Here is an 18978-nt window from a genome sequence, read left to right on the forward strand (position 1 = left end):
GACGTGCGGCCGAAGCTTTTGATATGGACGGTTCGAAGTTTGCGGTTTCGTTTAACGATCCGAAATCCGGAACTTCTTTTTGGTTTTCGGTGATAGGGGCGTTATACGGTGCCAAATAGAGCACCCACGGTGACGACGACAGCATGCGAGGCGCATATATGCGTCGTCAATCGCAGAGCTGCGGGTTTGAACTTCATTCTGAGTAGCTTAACCTGCAGGCTCTGCTTTCATTTTGCAATTGACCTACAGGCCAATTCAGGCCCCTGGTTGCTTGGTAACTGCATACCTGTGTATCGCCCTGGCTGAACTAGCCTCACCCCTAGGTGTTTGCCGCCTTGGAGCACGGACATGCGCCCACGCAGAGCTTCTCGTGTCTCCTTCGGGCGTATGCACCGCGAACTATTCTCATGCACCTAATTTTAGATTTAAACTATTGTCCGTGCTCTACAACTCTGCCCCTCGTGCCTGGGCTGCATACCGCGTCCTGGGTGGATGCGCACATGTTTTCTATAATTTCTTTTTCATGCGGCCACTTTTTCGTCTGTCTATGGTAGCTGAGCTCCAGGACTAACAATAACATCGTCTTTCTTTGTTTCACACCCTGTTCTCTTGTGCATTAAGCCTCGACCTAGTCTTTCCTGGAATTCCTCTTCGCTACCTACGGTTCCTCTCTTGATATTTTCAGTGAACTTGTCGACACTAGTTAACGTACACCCCTGGGCCTACTCATATATAACGGTTCCATTCCGTCTTGCTGTTGTTTGCTTACAAACATCAAACCGTTCTCCTTGAATAACCTCAGATTCACTTGTGACTCCCCCTCCCCCGCCAAATTTTTATTATGGCAACCTCCACATACCTCTCTCCGCACGAAGCTGGTATCAACATGACCGACGCCCTTTCCAAGAAGGCCGCGAAGCCACGTGTGTTCCAGTGCACTGGCTACGACGGCTGCAACATGACCTTCACGCGCTCTGAGCATTTGGCCAGACACGTTAGAAAACACACCGGTGAGCGGCCGTACAATTGCACGTTTTGTGGTCGCAACTTCTCGCGGTTGGACAACTTGAGACAGCACAAGCAGACGGTACACGCGAACGTTCACGAGAGCCCGCCGCAGGAGCACGCAGCAATCCACACCTATCCAGGTCTTCCACAGTCCAACAGCGACCCCGAGATTGCCTCGTACCGCGACCCCCACAAGCGCAAGTACCACGAGGGATACCCGGTGGAGTACGGCTACGCGGAGCAGGTGCGGTACGTGCACCAACAGTACCTGCGTGGCTCCAACCCCACCACGCCCATCAACGAGACGTACGGTTACTCGGGCTACGACGCACACAACATGATTTCGCCGCCTAATTCAATCTCGCCTGCCAATCCCAACATGCCCCCCTACGGGAACGCGCCGCCACCGCCAATGAACCCGAAGTTTCTCAAGCCACCGTCCTCCTTCCGATCCAACCTCGAGCTTAGAAGACCGAGACCGGTGCCCTTACCGTCTTCGCTTTCCAACCCCTCCTCGGCATCTAACGCGTCTTTTGGGCATCCAGCCTCGGCTACTGAGGCCCACCACCACACCTACGGCCATTACAATCCGCCGTTGTCGGCTGGGTACCACATGCCCGCAGACTCCCCGCTTCTGCCTCTCTTCCATACCAATAGCTATCCACGCGGCTCTGCCCTCTATCAGCAGCAGCTCACCACGCCCATATCTGCCACCTTCTCCCACTTCAATCCCACAAGTCCGTACGCTGCGAACTTTCCCCAGCAGTCTAACTTGGTGACCTCCAGTTTCGACTCCTACTCACAGTCCCATACCCACCCACTGTACTCTCGCCAATCGGCGCCCAAATACCCGAGTTCCTCGCCCGTCGTCCAGGCTAAACCTGCTGTGCAAATGCCTTCCTCGGGGAGCGATAAAACTTCCACCGTGTTCTTGCTCAACGAAGAAAAGCCGCTCAGTGTTACCAACTTGCTTTCAGAGAAGCCAGAGAGCCAAGCGAGCTGCCAGTACGGTTACCAGCAGTTCCAGGAAACAGAGGCCAAGGAAATTGAGGAGAAGAAATCCAGAGGCTATGCCAATATTCTTGGCAAGGCGGAAGAGAAGCCGGACGACTGCAAGATCAAGTTGCCGTCCATCAAGAGCTTGGGTCTTTGATCATTTACGATATATTTTAATTCAACTTTAATGCCTTTTACTTTTATATTGCCAGTCTGTAAATCTCAAAAATGGAGGCCGAACGGTAGGATTGAAATGGCTGCCAAAGAGTATAAATGAACATGCCTGTGATTTTAAAGGCATGTTATCCCCGAGACTGAAACAGGGGGTTTATTCCCTATCTAGGAGTACCAGGGAATATTATTGACAGCTATGGCACTTAAAATTAACCATAAAGGCTCATGAAAACTTTTATGCCATCTGATGACCATAACCTAAGGCACATTGTAATAAAAGATTCCCCCCCTCATTTAAATTTCGTTCCTCGTAGAATATTGTTAGCATTTACAGCTATCAGCTTACGCACTAGTGAAATTGCTAATTTTCTAGCACTAAACTCATAATTCTATTGTTAAAACTGGCCAGAAGCAGTCTGGGGCAATCTGCAATGATACCTTATCTAGACGAGACTATTAAGATACAGAAGACTCGTAGAATGTTTTAGTTCGTGGTGAAATTCGAAGGCTTGTATGCTGCATACAAACACACGACCTAATCAGATCTATACACCGCAAAGTAGCCGCCTGGCAACAAAAACGCTACTAGCCGATCATTGCTTTTACCTAAATCCTATCGTTCCTGATACACGCTTGGTTTTGAATCTACTAGCCGTGAGACGAATCTGTTAGCATGCAGATTCATCTCACGAAGAGCTATGCGATGTGTGTCATTTCTATGGCCCCTCGCTATCTTTTTTGTCCTAGCTTCACCTCAAAATCCAAGCCGCAAAACCCAAGTATTGACAGCTTTACCGAGCGTATCACTTCACTATAATTTATAGCGAAACATAGAAAGAGAGTCAAGTGGCTTCAAGTGGCTTCAATTGGTCCGGAGCTATTAAACCCGATAGTCCAAGCAAGTGCGCTTGCTAGTTCAATAAGACACAGACACATGCATTAAAGGAGCTGGGACTAGGGCCTGACTAGACGAATTGATGGTCTGACCCTTGGATCCTCATCTCCAAAGACTCCAGAACCACGCTAGATCTCCCGACATTATGTCATTTTGCAGTCTTAGACATCCCTATGACGCGTTGATGACCGCATTTTAAGACGGAAAGCTAGACCGTGCGTGACTACATTACATTAGCCCCACACAGCGCTTTTAAGGGGCAATGCACCCACATAGTTGCTGACGTGACTTAAGGCGCATGGCGCCAAGCCGAAACGAAAGCAAGCAGGGAACCTACAACTTGAGGAGTTCACACGCAAACGAGGCGGAGAATGCAGGCGGGAAGCGAATCTCGAGCGGCGTAGACTATACCACATTAGTCTCTAGGGTGCATCTCTTTGCGCTTCCACTATACCTGGATAAGCTTCCAGAAAAGGTCGACTAACCCTGTCAAGGGATATTACAGATTAAGGCTACAATAATACAACCAGATATTCCCATCTTAACATATTCACCAACAATAGGACGAATCGTTCGTCCAGTCTAGGTTTCACGTATGCACAGTTTGATACAGAGCTGTCCCTATATAGGGAAAGTACCTGAATTGTCTGATGATTCTCTGCTATTATTGTGCGAGATTCAATTCACCCCAGTATTTCTGCTAGAAACCAATGGACAATCATGGGCGATTATTTTACCTCGGCCCAACACGTCTGATAATTTCAGCTGGATTTTTGGCTCACGGATGTTGGGCGATATAGGTTCCGGAAAAAGCCATGGGATTATCCCTGTAATCGTTCCTTGAGCGCCTGATCCGACATTCGTAGCATGGACTGCGGAGACGCATCAGTGTGATCTTTGACGTGCCTCAGCATTAGAACCAGTCCGTTTATATTAACCCTGGCGCGTTGTGCACGCATAATTATGACGTATGGAAGATAGGCAAACAACACCAATCATCGGAACAAACGCGCATCAACGAGGGATTTGAAGAGATTTTAGTTTTGTATTCCGTGACATTGTTTTAGAATCCTTGCCAATGGACCTGTATCGCTAGCCACTGTATGTGATGGAGCCACCTGCTCCTATAGACAATTGCATGATGGATGAATCACGCTAGCTCTTTTACAGGGTATTTATCTCAAAGGCGGTTCGGACCAGGGATATCCAGTCTCTGTAGGTTTTCTAATCACCACATACAGTTACACGGAAATTGCCTTAAAATTTGGGCAAAGTCTCTCCGTTCCGCTATTAATCGTGTTGACTCAGATTTTTTCAGTTACAGAAAAGCCAAACTGTTAGAAAAAAACAAACAAAAAAAAACACTGGTACCGTTGCTTTCCCCTCATCGTCAATTCAAGGGAATTTGATACACGGGCATTTCCGTGAGTCAATGCTGTATTCCATTTTTGAGCGCCGTGTCTTTTGGTTATATTGCAGACATTAAGATTGAAGCGATGAGGCTGGGTGCCAATTCTCTCGTTAAGCTTACCCGGTGAGCTGAACGAAATTAGTTCTCGGGTAACCGTGTTTAACACCGATTCATATGCGACTCTAATTTACGATGAAATGGAAGGGCTTGGTTGGAATATTCTATGATAATGCCTCGTCACAGATTCTGGCAGTTCTAAAATGCAAATAACACACTCCGTTTGGTTAATATAAAAAACACACTGTAAAACAGACTGAGTCAATAACTTGTACCAGTCGTGACTATTATCACGCGACCTAAATTGCTTTTTCCTAACAGAACATGCTTACATAAGCTATCCAGCCTCCAATTTACCCTGCCGGTTAAAATGAGTGTGTCACGCTTGGCCATGCACGCCCAATGTTTGCCTTTAGTTCTGATGCATTATCGTTATCCCTTCGAATGCACCCTTTATTTTTATCCGCAACTCTATCGATACCCCTCCATCAACAAGACGACACCAAATATTCCTCCAAACCTCGTTACCACCAAATAATCCACCGAACCTTCTTATTGCCCAGATTTACTACGTTAATATATCCGCTACGCTTCGTTTGATCCTTCAACCAATCCCCATCCATCCCTTTCCAGTTCTTGCCTGACCTTAAAGCCCCGATCCTTGCTATATGAACAAATATTAACACCACCAAATGAACAACTACTACTCCACTCCATACCACCCCTCTCCTCCTCAGCAGTACCAGAACTTGTACACCAACGCCACCCAGGGCGGGAGTGACTTCGTGTACACGCAGAACTTCAGTGGGAACGCCAACGCTGGTGGTTACACCTATGGATCAGCCTCTGCCAGATTTACTTCTAACGGAACCGCCAACGGAACCTTTGCCAGAGCCAACGGTGCCGTCAGTGGTGGCTCCAATGAATACACTGACTCGCCAACCTTCTCCACTTTGAACCCCTCCTCCTCTTCCTCGTCGCAGGCCAACGGAAATACCAGCAATGTTTCGTTGTACCAGTTGCCTTCCAGGGCCCGGTACCTCGTCTCCAAGTCGTTTGAAGACGACTACGAGTTCATGCCTGAAATTTCTTCAAAGTACGCCGCTCCCTTGTCGCCAAACTCCAAGTTCAACCCCTACACGTCATCTGTGTTTTCGCCAAACAGTCTGCCTAGCAATGTGCACTCTCCGATCAGTACGCCTACTCAGACGAGGGCCACTGCGGTGGATGAAAGTCCTAGAGTGCATACTCCTAGAATTAAGAGACCTTTGGAGATCAAGAATCCGTTGACTGGGATGAAGGTAGCATCTCCCGTGGCTGCTGCCAAGTAGTCATCCTTTGGCCTATATTTTATCTTATTTTTTTGGTTTCATGAGTCGAAGGCCTTATTTTCTCTTTTATGTCCCTCCACGACTTGCAATGTCTTACTATACCAAACTACACGACTCCCGACCCCTCCAGCTGTTATATTTGTACCACGAACCCCTCATGACCATTCCTGCTCCTATAAACTTCACTTCACTGATCCACATCTATAGTACCTTTTTCTTCTTGCATTCACTCGCTTATAAAGTTTACCTTTGTCCACCTTGACAGCTCCACTCTTCCAAACTTCCATACTTGGGTTGCTAGCCTGTATAAATATTTAATTAGTTTACAACACAACCTGTAGGTAAGTCATGTATATGTAGGCTATATATTAATCAAAATTGATGGGTATCTCGTGGGCGATACCCTCAACTTACCTGAACCCCCCGTTCATTCTTCACAGGTTCGGCTGCTGACATCCTGTATCAAGCCGTACATTTATCTAGCTGTACATATATCTAACTATACCATAATAAAACCTCACCGATAACCACACGTTGTTTACAAAATTATTATTATTAGCTGCTATTTAGCATACAATTCTCAATTACAGTCTCCTTATCTGCCTCCACGGCCCCACAGTTTCGTCACGTGACCAAAACAGGACTTCCTGCCTGATACGTCGGTATCTCTGAAAACACTAACGCTGTGTTTTAATTCTCAACGAACCGACTTGCGTTAAAAAGCAATCTTGCCGATATTGGCACCCGATACCACTACTCGAATAGTCAAGAAGTGGGGAAACTTGATATTTCTTGGTCAGCCCATTCAATAACCACCGAAAAATGAGCAGTAACGATGGTACGTACCAGCCCTGAAACCCGTCCATTATCAATATTAACGTTTAGGCTTTGTTCCCATCATCGCAATCTTCTACGCAGTGTTCCACCCGACAGAAGGGACGAAGATTGTCCACCAGGTACCAGCCAATACCGTCAGCACCTCCAAAAACGACTCAGGGCCCGCGCTCTTTGCATTTGACACTGTGAAGAACTACGTGATCCCCAAACCCCAGTTGTGCAACCGCCTCGTCACCTTCAAGGTCAACCAGTATAAAATTGCGGGGTTTCCAATTACCATCTATTCGGACAAATACATGCGTAACTCGTTCAACTTCAACTTCTGCTTTGTGTTTCCGTATGAGTCCGATTCTTTACCCTACGAAAGCTCGATCCGGAAAATTGGTGAGATGTTTGCGGCATTGGAAGAACAGTCGAATATTCTCTCGCGAAACGAGCCCGATGTATTCTATCGGATCCCTGAGACCATCATAAACCCCCGGAAGGGCAGCCAGACGAGTGTGACAAGCGTCGATCCGCCGACGTCCGGCCTGAAGGCGGCTGCTGTGAATCCCGCGTCATCCAGTTTTATATTCTCCCAGGAGTTCAAGGGTCGGTTTGAGCAGTTGGTTGCGTGCGAGGAGGAACAGGACGAGCAGCAGCTCCAGCAGGCCAAGACCGACTACCTCACGAACATTCCCCAGAGCGAACGGCGCCAGACCAAGAAGCTCAACCTTGAGTCGCTCATCCAGCAGATACACCAGGACTTGAACAGCTATTCAGAGTGTTTGATTCCGTTGGATGAGTCTAACTCTATCGACATCAAACTCTTTCCCATCTTTCCGCCGCCCCCCTTGATCAAATCTTCAGATGTGCCTGTTTCCACAGTAAAGCTTAAGTCGCTTGTGGACTTCAACTGGGATCCCACAATGGTGAAGATCTTCCCGTTCATAGATGGCGTCAACTCCGTCAACCGCATCAGCCAGTTGGCGGATGCAGATGTCAAGATGACCAAAATCTGCATCCAACACCTAATGTACTACAAGTGCATCGTGATTCTCGACATTTTTCAGTTTGCCAACATCTACGCCCCCACCAGCAGAATTGCTGACTTCTTGTACGACGACATGGCCGACGAGTGCCAGGACTATGTGGTGAAGCCGTACGTGGAATCACGCAACAACACGCCGCTAAACACCCCTGGCGTCACTGAGGGGCCCCAGTTGGAAGCTGCAGTACATATATCGAACCCAACCGCCTTGGTTGCTAGCACATGGACGCAGAGCCAGATTCGCTCGGGAAGTCCTCAACACTCCCGCATCTCCACGTATCTCAATATGAGCTCGGCCAGCCCCGGAAAGTCCAACGCAAAAGAGTCCAGTAGCAAGCTTGAGGCTACTGCTAACAAACCCTTAGTGTTACCCTCAAAGTCAAGCTTGTTCTTCCTCTACCGGTCACTCCACCAGGGCTCCACGGTGCGCGACTGGTACGCCGCCAACGTTAGCCTCCTCACCCACATCGACATCAGGCGGTTTATCACCTTTGGGGTCACCAAGGGTATTATCTACCGTGTAAGAGCGTATCCCATCGCAGAGGATGCGTTTAACAACATTGAGATTGGCGAGAGTGCGGAAATACTGGACGATAGACGATTTTCCGTCAGTCTTATGCGGGGGTATACCGACAAGGATATCGGAACGACTAATCCGCTGCTGGGTGCCTTCGAACTGACCAGTGGAAGAAAGGGCAGGGACACAGGTAGCAACGAGTTTTTGCTCAAGACTGACAAGTACGAGAACGGGAGGTTTAAGATTGAGAAGCGGAAGATTAGTTTTACGTCCGCCAATAAACCGGTTCTCACACTGCAAATCAAGGTTTCCGGCGAGCACGAAGTGTTTGACACCGATTCAGACGTCAGTGGAAGCGATGAGGAGACAGTTGGGTATCCAGAATTGAGGAACTACACTCGCACCACTGGGGCTCGGGCCAGAATCCAGACTAAGGCATTGACCCCAAACCCTGAAAAAACAAAGGTGATGCGACTTTTAAGAAGCTTTGAAGATTTCGACACTATCTGCACGGAGTTAGGGAGATCACGGGGGGAGGTCGAGACGCTCATTCGGAATTTTGGCAGTGTCAGCATTGTAAATAGCTAGGGTGACGGAAAATGGAATTAGTGGAAATTAAGCTTCTCAGGGGAGGTATAGACGTAAATAGTTGGCTCTTGCCATGTACGCAATACATCGACAGGGATGAGATTGTTTGTCAACTGGAAATTGGAGGTACTCAAAGTGTCTGTACTGGTACACGAGTCACTAATTAAGAATATTACTCCCAGCCGGCCTCTATGACACAGGCATAACATCACCAGGGAATACCCATCAACAATTCAGCACTGTTGAAACATACTGCTGGCGTACTTTTCTGTGTGATCTCGGCCAGATGGATACGGCACCCAATACCGTGTTTCTTTTTGAAGCTATGCCTCGCGGTTTACAGATCAAACAGTTTGATATCAGACTTATTAACTCTTAAGCTACTATCCTCTGGTGCGAAGTACTCCGACAGAAATTTAGCCTACTTGTTATGACACACAACTTAATCAACTTATACCCTATGGAAAGTTCAGCCCTTCTGGTTTTGGTGCAGGATTTTTCGCGCCTCAATTTACCGTGTTTACATGTTTACTTTTTTGGCGCATACACAAAAAAGAAACCGGACGTATAAAATTTATCAACATTTCCAGCCGTACAAGAGAAAGAGTATCAATAGACTAACTCACCATTACTTACTTTTCTGGACCCTCCCAAAATACCCCCAGATTAAGACCCAAAATACCTCAAACCAATGTCAGAGCTGGTGAATATCAACGTGGTGGTGCGGTGTCGAGGCCGAAACGATAGAGAAGCAAACGCCAAATCGCCTGTGGTGGTCTCGGTACCCGATACAACAGGATCTAACGAGGTTACACTTAACAGTTCATCCGATACATCCATCATAGGGGCCATCTCCTCCAAAATGTATACCGTGGATCAAGTTTATGGGCCTAGCGCCGACCAAGAGTTACTCTTCCAAGGGGTTGCTGACCCGCTTTTCCGGGAGTTTCTCAACGGATATAACTGTACGATTCTAGCGTATGGCCAGACTGGTACGGGGAAAACTCACACGATGTGCGGTAACTCCAACATCCTCGCCGATGGCCAACTTTCCGGGGATGCAGGGATCATCCCCCGAGTGCTTTATGAATTGTTTAATCACATGGGGAAAGATGATTACGTGGTTAAATGCTCGTTTTTGGAGTTGTACAATGAGGAGTTGAAGGACTTGCTTGGAGATGCCACTAATAAGCTGAAGCTCCGCATCTTTGAGTCCAAAGAACCAAGAAAGCTGGCCAGCGCTGAAACTGCCGATACCACAAAGAACACCATCATGATCCAGAACTTAGAGGAGGTATATCTTAAGAACGCCAACCATGGTATGAACGTCCTCCGGAGAGGCTTGAAACTTCGGCAGGTTGCCTCAACCAAGATGAACGATTTTTCGTCTCGGTCGCACACAATCTTCACCTTGAGCCTCTACAAAAGTGTGAACAACCAGGAATACCGCGTGGCAAAGTTGAACTTGGTCGATCTCGCTGGGTCTGAGAATGTCAGTCGGTCAGGGGCAGTGCACCAGAGAGCGAGAGAGGCGGGTCTGATCAACCAGAGTTTGCTCACCTTGGGTAGAGTAATAAATTCCCTCGTGGATGGGGGCGCCCACATTCCGTACCGCGAGTCCAAACTTACACGTTTGCTACAGGACTCTATTGGTGGGAAAACCAAAACTGTGTTGATTGCCACGATTTCGCCAGCTAAGGTAAACGCTGAAGAGACATCAAGTACGCTCGAGTATGCGTCAAAAGCAAAAAATATCAAGAACAAACCTCAGGTGGGAGCCTTGGTGGCGAAGAATATCTTGTTGAAAGACATGGCGGACGAGCTATCTAAAATGAAGATGGATTTGGTGGCATCCAGGAACAAACAGGGGGTTTACTTAGATAACGAGAACTACCAGGAGTTGGTGAACGATTTGGCCAATTGTCAAACCGAGGTTGGTGAGGTAAAGCGGAGAAATGACTTTTTGCAAGCCCAGCACAAAACCACGCTGGAGAGCTTGCATCGGCTGACGAAGGATGTTGAGAGCTTGAAAAGAGTAAACACTGATTTGGTGTCGCAGATGAACCGGCTCCATGACAAGGTTGAGAAGCAGAAATTGAACGAGTCAAGGCTATTGAATTCGTCCAAGAAATTCAAAGGGATCATCTGCACCATTAATAATGATTTGGTGGGATTGATAGAGAATCACCACAGCACGTTGGACTTCTTAAAGCTGGTTATCCAAGGAAATGTTAGCTCGCAGATTTCCATGGTGGGAGGTATTTTGGAAAGCCAGCTTTTGAATCATGATATTGAGGGCAATTTGCTGCTGCTAAAGTCGCAAATCCACGAGGTTACGGTCAAATTGCAGAACTCTGCCAATAGGACCTGCAAGATAGTGACTGATGCATTTTTGGACAAGTTTCCAAGGCTTCTACAAGGTCTTAGGGCGTCTGCCGACGAAGCATTGGATGTCGCACTGATTTCTGAAAGCTTATCCCTTCAGTTTGATGCCTTGGACCAGAATTACCAGTCGTTTGAGAAGTATGTCACCTCTGATGTTGTCTCTGGAGTCGTTCAGAAACAGCATATGGAGACAATCCTCAAGGTGGAGATGCAAAAGCTAGAGGCACACCAGGTGAGGTTGTTGAGCAAGATGCAAGACCAGTATAAACAACAAAATAATGAACTCATTGAAACGATCCTTTCCAGCCAGGAATCGTTCTTAGCGAATCACAGACAGGCCCTTGGAGCTGAAACTATGGCTTGGAAGGAAAAACACAGCGCAGCTGTCTCCCTGGGCAGGGAAACTGCAGCGTGTTTGCTTAATAAAATGCAAGCAGAGAAACTCAAACTAAGCAGTGTCTTAGACTCCGCCTCCTCTCTAACGGATGAATCGCGGAATGCAATCATTGACGACTTGAACAGTCTTACCAATTCAATTTCTTGTCTACAAAGCGAGGATTTGCTAACAAGCTTCGGAGAAATTAAGAGCAAGCACGATGCAGCTGTTTCTCGTAATTTAGCTTTGACAGATGCCTTGAACACGGTAAGCGATGGCTTGGGAAATTTACAAGGCCAAAATATCACCCTAGTGGAATGCAGCATGAAGTTAAGAGTTCCAAACATTGATGAAATCAATGCCGCCATTGATATCTTGAACAAGGAGGAAGAGGAAGTTCAGACTGGATCTATACCTACGGGTAAGACTCCGTTGCGAATTGCCTCCTTTCCGCGTTCATCACACGGCTCACCGAGACGAAGCCCGTTGAAACTTCACAGTAGTCCCCTCAAACAAATCACCAATGCCATTAATCTCAAGCGGCAGAGAATTGCTTTGGATGAAGGTGACGAGGAAATGGAGTTCTCCAAAGTGTTCCCCCTGAGCCAAGAAAGGGGGAAGCACCCAGAACAAGAGAACGTAATTTATGAAACGGCGCCAGAGGGGAAGCACAAGCGCACCAGTTCCATGATGTCAAGCTCAGTTAGTTTGACTCACCCTGAAAACGAGTCTCAGGAACCAGCAAGATGGATAAGTCCCGGTCAGAAAACCATTCGGTCTTCCCTCGGACAACGAGCCATACGTCTGCCACAGCTCCCGAAATGATTCGTAACTTTGCACATTTCATAATTATTTAAGTTTTGTACAAAGCAGTATTTTGATTGCCATCTAATTTGGCCAGCCGGCTTGTAGGCAAAGTGTGTTCTTAAAGATGCTGGTCTATAAATTTAGACGGCTATATTTCTGACTGCAAAGTTAGCGCTAAAAAACGAAACCGCCGAAGGGATCGGTTTTGTTAGATCAAAATTTTCGTATATCGCATTTATAGGGGTGTGAGCTGTTTAAGATATGGAATCTGAATCAATTTCGAATTCCCTAACTGTGTAGCTCCCGTTCAAGCAATACGGTGTTGCCATTTAGGCCCTTTTAAAACCTTCATAAAGCCTAAAATTATCGGATATATGCACTAGTTAGGATATGCACTATTTCTGATATGCATATCTTCCTCTTAGTGATGTTGTAAATGCACGAACCATTCAGAATACGGTATACAAGACAGTGCACTGAGGGCAATATAGATAAGCTGACATAGCTCTTGGGGTATAGAAAGCAGTATATTTTAAACCAGGGCTAGACTTCGGAAGGTATTTAGGGAATTCCTATCTTTTAGAGGGCTTTCAGAGAGGCAAAAATACAGGAAAGAAAATTATATAATATATGAGAAAACCTATATATTACTATTTATTACTTTCAAATGCCATTTTCAGATAACTGGCCAAGCGAAAACCTAAAAAAAACCAGTGGCAGGTAGGTGGCATTAAGTACGTTGTAATACCGGGTATGTGCGTATGGACTAAATCATTAGGTTTCGACTAAAAAATAGTTATATCTACGGTATCGGTGTGGTACGTCGGTCAAAACAGCTGTACGTGATTCAAATACAACTGCATAAATCCGTGTACCTTCCCCTAATATATATATATATATATATATATATATATATAGATAGTTCTTTTTTGGGCTAGCCCGGAGGTCCCTTTTGATGTTGAACAATCGCATCAACAACCGTGCGTAAGAGTTACGTTACAAATTCGCAATTGATTTATGAAGTGAGAATATACGGCTATTATTACTGAATCTAACTACCTGTTCTTAAGTTTTCAATCTTATACCAGTATAGTTTGATAGTACGCACACACACAAAGATCTCTTTCCGGGGCCTAAAGTTTACCTACTCCTTAATTCTAAACTCTGATTCAAAGGAAACCCCTTTGTCATGAGAGAGCGCCTAATACGTTCAGATGCAGGCAAAAACGCTCAAGACAAGCTGGATAAGTGGAGTGTGCCTATCCGTATTTAACCAATATTTTTCATAATTTACCAGTAAAAATAAATTAACGGTCTTTTTCATTTTACAGCTATTTTCACCCCCAACTATGTGACTTCCAGGCTGTATCGGCATCAAAGTTGGCGGTATATCAAATATGGCGTCTTCGCAGGAAGAGACGGCTAGCCATCTGGTCTACAAATGCTTTATTACTCAGCACCTTATTACTCAGCACTTACGTAATTGCATACAATATTGGCGGTGAGATTCCCTCACATAAAACTTTAGGCTACACATAAGTTAGACTGGTCCGGCTTTTCGCGGACCAAATAATAAGGCATGCGGATGGACTGGCTTACTCAGAACCCCGGCTTGGAAGTTGATAGATTTCAGAAAGACCGCAAAGGTCCGAACCTGCACAAAAAACGCATACCGGCCGAATTTCCACACAGTAAATCTACTAAAATAAAATCACGCATGTATATCTACGAGTATCAGGACGGCCATTGTCCCTTAAACACTTCTCTTTTGGGGTAATTTTGCAACAGAAGGTTCAAAGTCACAAGAATAAAGTGGGCTCATTCATGCTCGTGAAAAAAATAGTATATATTAACCTGGATTCCTCAAATCTTATACCAGTTTTATTATTCTTTATTTTTCATATTCAATAACCTCATCGAAATTGTACTTAATTAGTTAATTCTTTCTACATTATGGCGGATCAGCATTCTATTTCGTCCGATCAACCAAAATATGGAGATACTGGCTCGTCCAACAGTCCACAACAGCATTATTCCGGCTATGCCGAAAGATACATCTCCAGACGGTCCAACGTCAATGACATTGAAAACAATGACCAGGAGGGTATCTACTCAGAACAGTTGGCCCATATATTGACTAACGCACAGGGAATTGAGAAGATCCAGTCGTTAGCTAGAACCTTATCACGCCGCACTAAGGCTCAGATGAATGAGTTTACCGTTAACGAAGACAACTTCGACTTGCAGCTCTTGCTTGACTACTTGAGTGTCAAGTCCCGGGAGCAGGGGATCGAATCCGGTGCCGCGGGCTTGGCTTTCAAGAACCTTACCGCTGTGGGCGTGGATGTGTCTGCCGCGTACGGTCCGTCCGTTGAAGAAATGGTCAGAGACATTATCAATTGGCCAGTCAAGTGGTTCAAAAAGGATACCAGGCCGCTTAGAAACATTATTGAAAACTTTACTGGTACCGTTGAGGCTGGCGAGATGTGTTTTGTCGTCGGCAGACCTGGCTCTGGGTGTTCCACGTTGTTGAAGTGTCTTACCGGTGAAACTTCGGAGTTGGTTTCAGTTTATGGTGAGTACCAGTACGATGGCCTTGACCAGCCGGAAATGATGCGTGACTACAAGGGTTACGTCATTTATAACCCGGAATTGGACAACCATTTTCCATTGGTCACCGTCAAAAACACTATCGACTTTGCGTTAAAGTTGAAAACTCCAAACAGACGTATTGATGGGATTTCGAAGAAGCAGTACGTTTCCATCATGAGAGACTTGTGGTGTACCGTGTTCGGTTTGAGACATACCTACAATACTCACGTGGGTAACGATTTTGTCAGAGGTGTCTCCGGTGGTGAGAGAAAGAGAGTATCCATTGTCGAAGCTTTGGCTTGCAACGGATCCATTTACGCTTGGGACAACGCCACCAGAGGTTTGGATGCCTCCACTGCCTTGGAATTCACCCAGGCCATTAGGACCGCCACCAACATGCTACAGAATTCCTCCTTTGTCGCCATCTATCAAGCCGGCCAAAATATTTACGAATTGTTTGACAAGGTAACCGTCTTGTACTTGGGCAGACAGATCTACTTTGGCCCAGCCTCTACCGCTAGAGCCTACTTCGAGAACATGGGTTGGTACAAGCCTCCCAGAATGACTGATCCCGAGTTCTTGACCTCTATCACCGATCCTAATGGCCGCACTGTCAAGCCAGGTTACGAGGGTAGAATACCAACCACTGCTCAAGAATTTGAACATTACTGGTTGAACTCTCCAGAGTACCAAGCCTGCCTCGCTGAATACGATAACTATGTTAGTGCCCATCCACCCGATGAAACCAGGGCCAGATTGCACAACGTCAAGATGCAGAGAAAGCAGGCCATGTCCAGAACAAAATCCCGGTTTGTCGCCTCTTACTTCGATCAGGTGTCTGCTTTGATGACCAGAGGTTTCCAAAGAACCAAGGGTGAGATGACCTACCAGACGATCTATATCTCTTCGTTTATCATTGAGGGGTTGGTTGTCGGTTCCTTGTTCTGGAATATTCCAAAAGACACCACCGGTGCCTTCCCCCGAGCCGGTATTGTGTTTTTTTGTTTGCTTTTCTGTGCCGTCACCTCGTTGGCGGAAATATCCCATTCTTTTGCCCACCGTCCTATCATCTTAAAGCAAAAATCCTATTCCATGTACCATCAGTCTGCCGAGGCATTGCAGGAAATTATCACCGAAATCCCCGTAAAGTTTGTTGCAATTGTTATCTTTGCATTGACCACCTACTGGATGCTGAAGTTGAAGCATGAAGCCGGGGCCTTTTTCATGTTCTTTTTGTTTTTGTTTACCATTCAGCAGTGCATGTCGTTCATCTTCAAGGTGGTTGCTTCTGTCACCCGTGACGGTGGCACCGCTCACGCCATTGCCGGTTTGTGGGTCTTGATGTTGTGTGTCTATGTTGGTTTCATTATCCCATTGCCATCTATGCATCACTGGGCTAAGTGGGTTAACTGGATAAACCCGATGAGATATGGCTTCGAATCGTTGATTGCTACCGAGATGCACGGTAGGATTATGAGGTGTGCTTCTTTGATTCCAACCGGCGAGGGTTACGAAAACGTCGGCATCACCAACCAGGTCTGTACCACTGCTGGTTCCATCATGGGTGAGTTATACGTTTCCGGCGACGCTTACATCAAGGCTTCGTACAACTTCTCTTACAGTCATGCATGGAGAAACTTCGGAATCAATATTGCTTGGACCGCCGGCTTCATCATAATAAATATCGGATTATCTGAGTTTGTCAAGTCCGTTGAAGGAGGTGGTGACATGTTGTTGTACAAGAGAGGTTATTTGCCAGACGGCGACTCTGAAACCGCCGATGCCAAGGTTGCTTCCAGAGACGAGATGATGGAGGCTCTTAATGGTCCTGGTGTTGACTTGGAAAAGGTTATCGCCGAGAGAGATGTCTTTTCGTGGCAAAATTTGGACTACATTATTCCATACAACGGTGCACAAAGGCAATTGCTTTCCAAGGTCCAGGGTTATGTCAAGCCTGGCACCATGACCGCCTTAATGGGTGAGTCTGGTGCTGGTAAGACCACCTTGCTTAACGTCTTGTCTCAGAGAATCGACTTTGGTACCATTACCGGTGAGATGCTTGTGAACGGTCATCCTGTCGATGCCTCTTTCCAGAGGAGAACCGGTTACGTCCAGCAGCAGGACTTGCATTTGGCCGAATACTCTGTCAGAGAGTCGTTGCGGTTCGCCGCTTACTTGCGTCAGCCTGAAACTGTTTCCAGAGCCGAGAAAAACGAGTACGTCGAGAAGATCATCTCCTTGTTGGGCATGCAGAACTATGGTGAAGCCATCATCGGTAAGGTTGGCCGGGGGTTGAACGTCGAACAGCGTAAAAAATTGTCCATCGCCGTCGAGTTGGTAGCCAAGCCTTCGTTGTTGTTATTCTTGGATGAGCCAACCTCTGGGTTGGATTCCCAATCCGCCTGGTCCATCATTCAGTTCTTGCGTGCCTTGTCTGATTCCGGCCAGGCTATCTTGTGTACCATCCACCAACCGTCTGCCACTTTGTTTGAGGTTTTCGACAAATTATTGTTGTTGAAGAAGGGTGGTAGAACTGTCTACTTTGGCGATATTGGCTCGAACTCTGAGACCATGTTGACCTACTTTGAAAGACAGTCTGGGATCAAGTGTGGTGTATCTGAGAACCCTGCGGAGTACATTTTGAACTGTATCGGTGCCGGTGCTACGGCTCACACCAAGTTGGCTTCTGACTGGGGTGACCTTTGGAACGAGTCTCTGGAATGTGCCCATGAACGTGCTGTCATCGACCAACTTCACCGTGATTTGCCACAGAAGCCCGTTTCGCAAAATCTCGAAGATTTAAAGTCCAAGTTTGCCACCTCTTACATAAACCAAATTTCGGTCGTCTTCAACAGAACCAGGCTTCAGTTCTGGAGATCTCCGGTCTACATCCGAGCTAAGTGCTTCGAATCTGTTATCTGTGCCCTTTTTATCGGTTTCTCTTTTGTTAAGGCCAATCACTCTCTTGCTGCCTCCCAATTTGGTTTATTGGCAGTTTATATGTTGATGATTATCTCCTTGGCCTTGATTAACCAGATTCATGTCTACGCCTATGATTCCAGAGAGTTGTTTGAAGTAAGGGAATCTGCCTCCAATACGTTCCACTGGTCTGCCTTGTTATTGTCTCAGACAGCCTGGGAGATCATTTGGTGTATGTCTTGTCAATTCTTTTGTTTCGTCTGTTTTTACTTCCCAGCTGGGTTCTCGGCCACTCCAGAGCATGCCGGCTACTTCTTCTTGATTTTCGTGGTCATGTTCCCAATCTACTACGTTTCTTACGGGTTGTGGATTTTATACCTCTCCCCGGACGTTCCATCTGCCGCTATGATCAACTCCAACCTTTTCGCCGCCATGATGTTGTTCTGTGGGATCCTTCAGCCGTACGACTTGATGCCAGGCTTCTGGACTTTTTTTTACAAGGCCTCTCCATTCACGTACTTTGTCCAGTCTCTTGTTTCCCCTTTGGTCGACGGGAGAGAATTGATTTGCAAATCTTACGAATACTCCATCGTGAGCCCCCCAGTCGGTCAGACTTGCGGCGAATACTTGGGTCACTATACCAACACCTCCGGTGGTTATGTTGGCAACCCAGATGCCACTAGCTTATGTGAATATTGTCCATACACCACCCAGGCCGAACCAATGGCTCTTGTCAACATCAAGTGGTCCCAGAGATGGAGAAACTTTGGTTTCATGTTTGCTTACATCATCTTCAACTTTGTTGCCATGTTGGGTTGCTACTATATCATGAGGGTCAAGGTCTGGAGTTTGAAATCTATCTTGAACTTTAAGAAGTGGTTCCACGGCCCAAGAAAGGACAGACACGACCCAGAGTCCAATGTTTTCGCCGCTCAGCCAGGCGACGACAAGGTTGTTAAGAAGACTCAGTAGCTACAGATTCCCCGACTCTCTCATCTTTTGATTTTTTTCATGTCAGGGGATAAAAATATTTTTACTCCAATAGCTTATCTATG

The 18978-nt window shown here is 46.5% G+C and overlaps 7 protein-coding genes across 7 annotated transcripts; all 7 read left to right on the top strand.

The window, feature by feature from the left end:
- The first annotated feature begins 601 nt into the window (after positions 1-601).
- BCR1 (transcription factor BCR1) lies at positions 602-2198 on the top strand. The gene has a single exon (XM_019127747.1). The coding sequence runs from the start codon at positions 842-844 to the stop codon at positions 2159-2161; it is 1320 nt and encodes a 439-aa protein (XP_018988445.1). The 5' UTR covers positions 602-841; the 3' UTR covers positions 2162-2198.
- Positions 2199-3579: 1381 nt separating this feature from the next.
- BABINDRAFT_81174 (uncharacterized protein) lies at positions 3580-3978 on the top strand. Its single transcript, XM_019132736.1, has one exon. It carries the CDS (start codon positions 3669-3671, stop codon positions 3915-3917), a length of 249 nt encoding a protein of 82 aa, XP_018988446.1. The 5' UTR covers positions 3580-3668; the 3' UTR covers positions 3918-3978.
- Positions 3979-5072: 1094 nt separating this feature from the next.
- Positions 5073-6046, top strand: BABINDRAFT_159573 (uncharacterized protein). Its single transcript, XM_019127748.1, has one exon. The coding sequence runs from the start codon at positions 5234-5236 to the stop codon at positions 5870-5872; it is 639 nt and encodes a 212-aa protein (XP_018988447.1). The 5' UTR covers positions 5073-5233; the 3' UTR covers positions 5873-6046.
- Positions 6047-6631: 585 nt separating this feature from the next.
- On the top strand, positions 6632-9315 carry NPR2 (nitrogen permease regulating protein). The gene has a single exon (XM_019127749.1). It carries the CDS (start codon positions 7006-7008, stop codon positions 8842-8844), a length of 1839 nt encoding a protein of 612 aa, XP_018988448.1. The 5' UTR covers positions 6632-7005; the 3' UTR covers positions 8845-9315.
- A 144-nt stretch (positions 9316-9459) lies between these two features.
- On the top strand, positions 9460-12492 carry KIP1 (Kip1p). Its single transcript, XM_019127750.1, has one exon. The coding sequence runs from the start codon at positions 9536-9538 to the stop codon at positions 12428-12430; it is 2895 nt and encodes a 964-aa protein (XP_018988449.1). The 5' UTR covers positions 9460-9535; the 3' UTR covers positions 12431-12492.
- A 587-nt stretch (positions 12493-13079) lies between these two features.
- BABINDRAFT_164827 (uncharacterized protein) lies at positions 13080-13951 on the top strand (the record flags this gene model as incomplete). Its single annotated transcript, XM_019130284.1, has 4 exons — positions 13080-13132; positions 13191-13230; positions 13331-13392; positions 13744-13951. 4 exons carry the CDS (start codon positions 13080-13082, stop codon positions 13949-13951), a joined length of 363 nt encoding a protein of 120 aa, XP_018988450.1.
- Positions 13952-14365: 414 nt separating this feature from the next.
- BABINDRAFT_159576 (uncharacterized protein) lies at positions 14366-18895 on the top strand (the record flags this gene model as incomplete). The annotated part of the gene is made up of 1 exon (XM_019127751.1): positions 14366-18895. The coding sequence occupies one exon, from the start codon at positions 14366-14368 to the stop codon at positions 18893-18895; it is 4530 nt and encodes a 1509-aa protein (XP_018988451.1).
- Positions 18896-18978: the final 83 nt, after the last annotated feature.

This window comes from Babjeviella inositovora (assembly GCF_001661335.1).
Source record: "Babjeviella inositovora NRRL Y-12698 unplaced genomic scaffold BABINscaffold_1, whole genome shotgun sequence".
NCBI classification, from domain to species: Eukaryota; Fungi; Ascomycota; class Pichiomycetes; order Serinales; genus Babjeviella; species Babjeviella inositovora.

What these genes read in the sequence shown, in the direction of transcription:
- BCR1 (XM_019127747.1), top strand. Translation starts at nt 842, where the DNA reads ATGGCAACCTCCACATACCTCTCTCCGCACGAAGCTGGTATCAACATG.
- BABINDRAFT_81174 (XM_019132736.1), top strand. Translation starts at nt 3,669, where the DNA reads ATGCACAGTTTGATACAGAGCTGTCCCTATATAGGGAAAGTACCTGAA.
- BABINDRAFT_159573 (XM_019127748.1), top strand. Translation starts at nt 5,234, where the DNA reads ATGAACAACTACTACTCCACTCCATACCACCCCTCTCCTCCTCAGCAG.
- NPR2 (XM_019127749.1), top strand. Translation starts at nt 7,006, where the DNA reads ATGCGTAACTCGTTCAACTTCAACTTCTGCTTTGTGTTTCCGTATGAG.
- KIP1 (XM_019127750.1), top strand. Translation starts at nt 9,536, where the DNA reads ATGTCAGAGCTGGTGAATATCAACGTGGTGGTGCGGTGTCGAGGCCGA.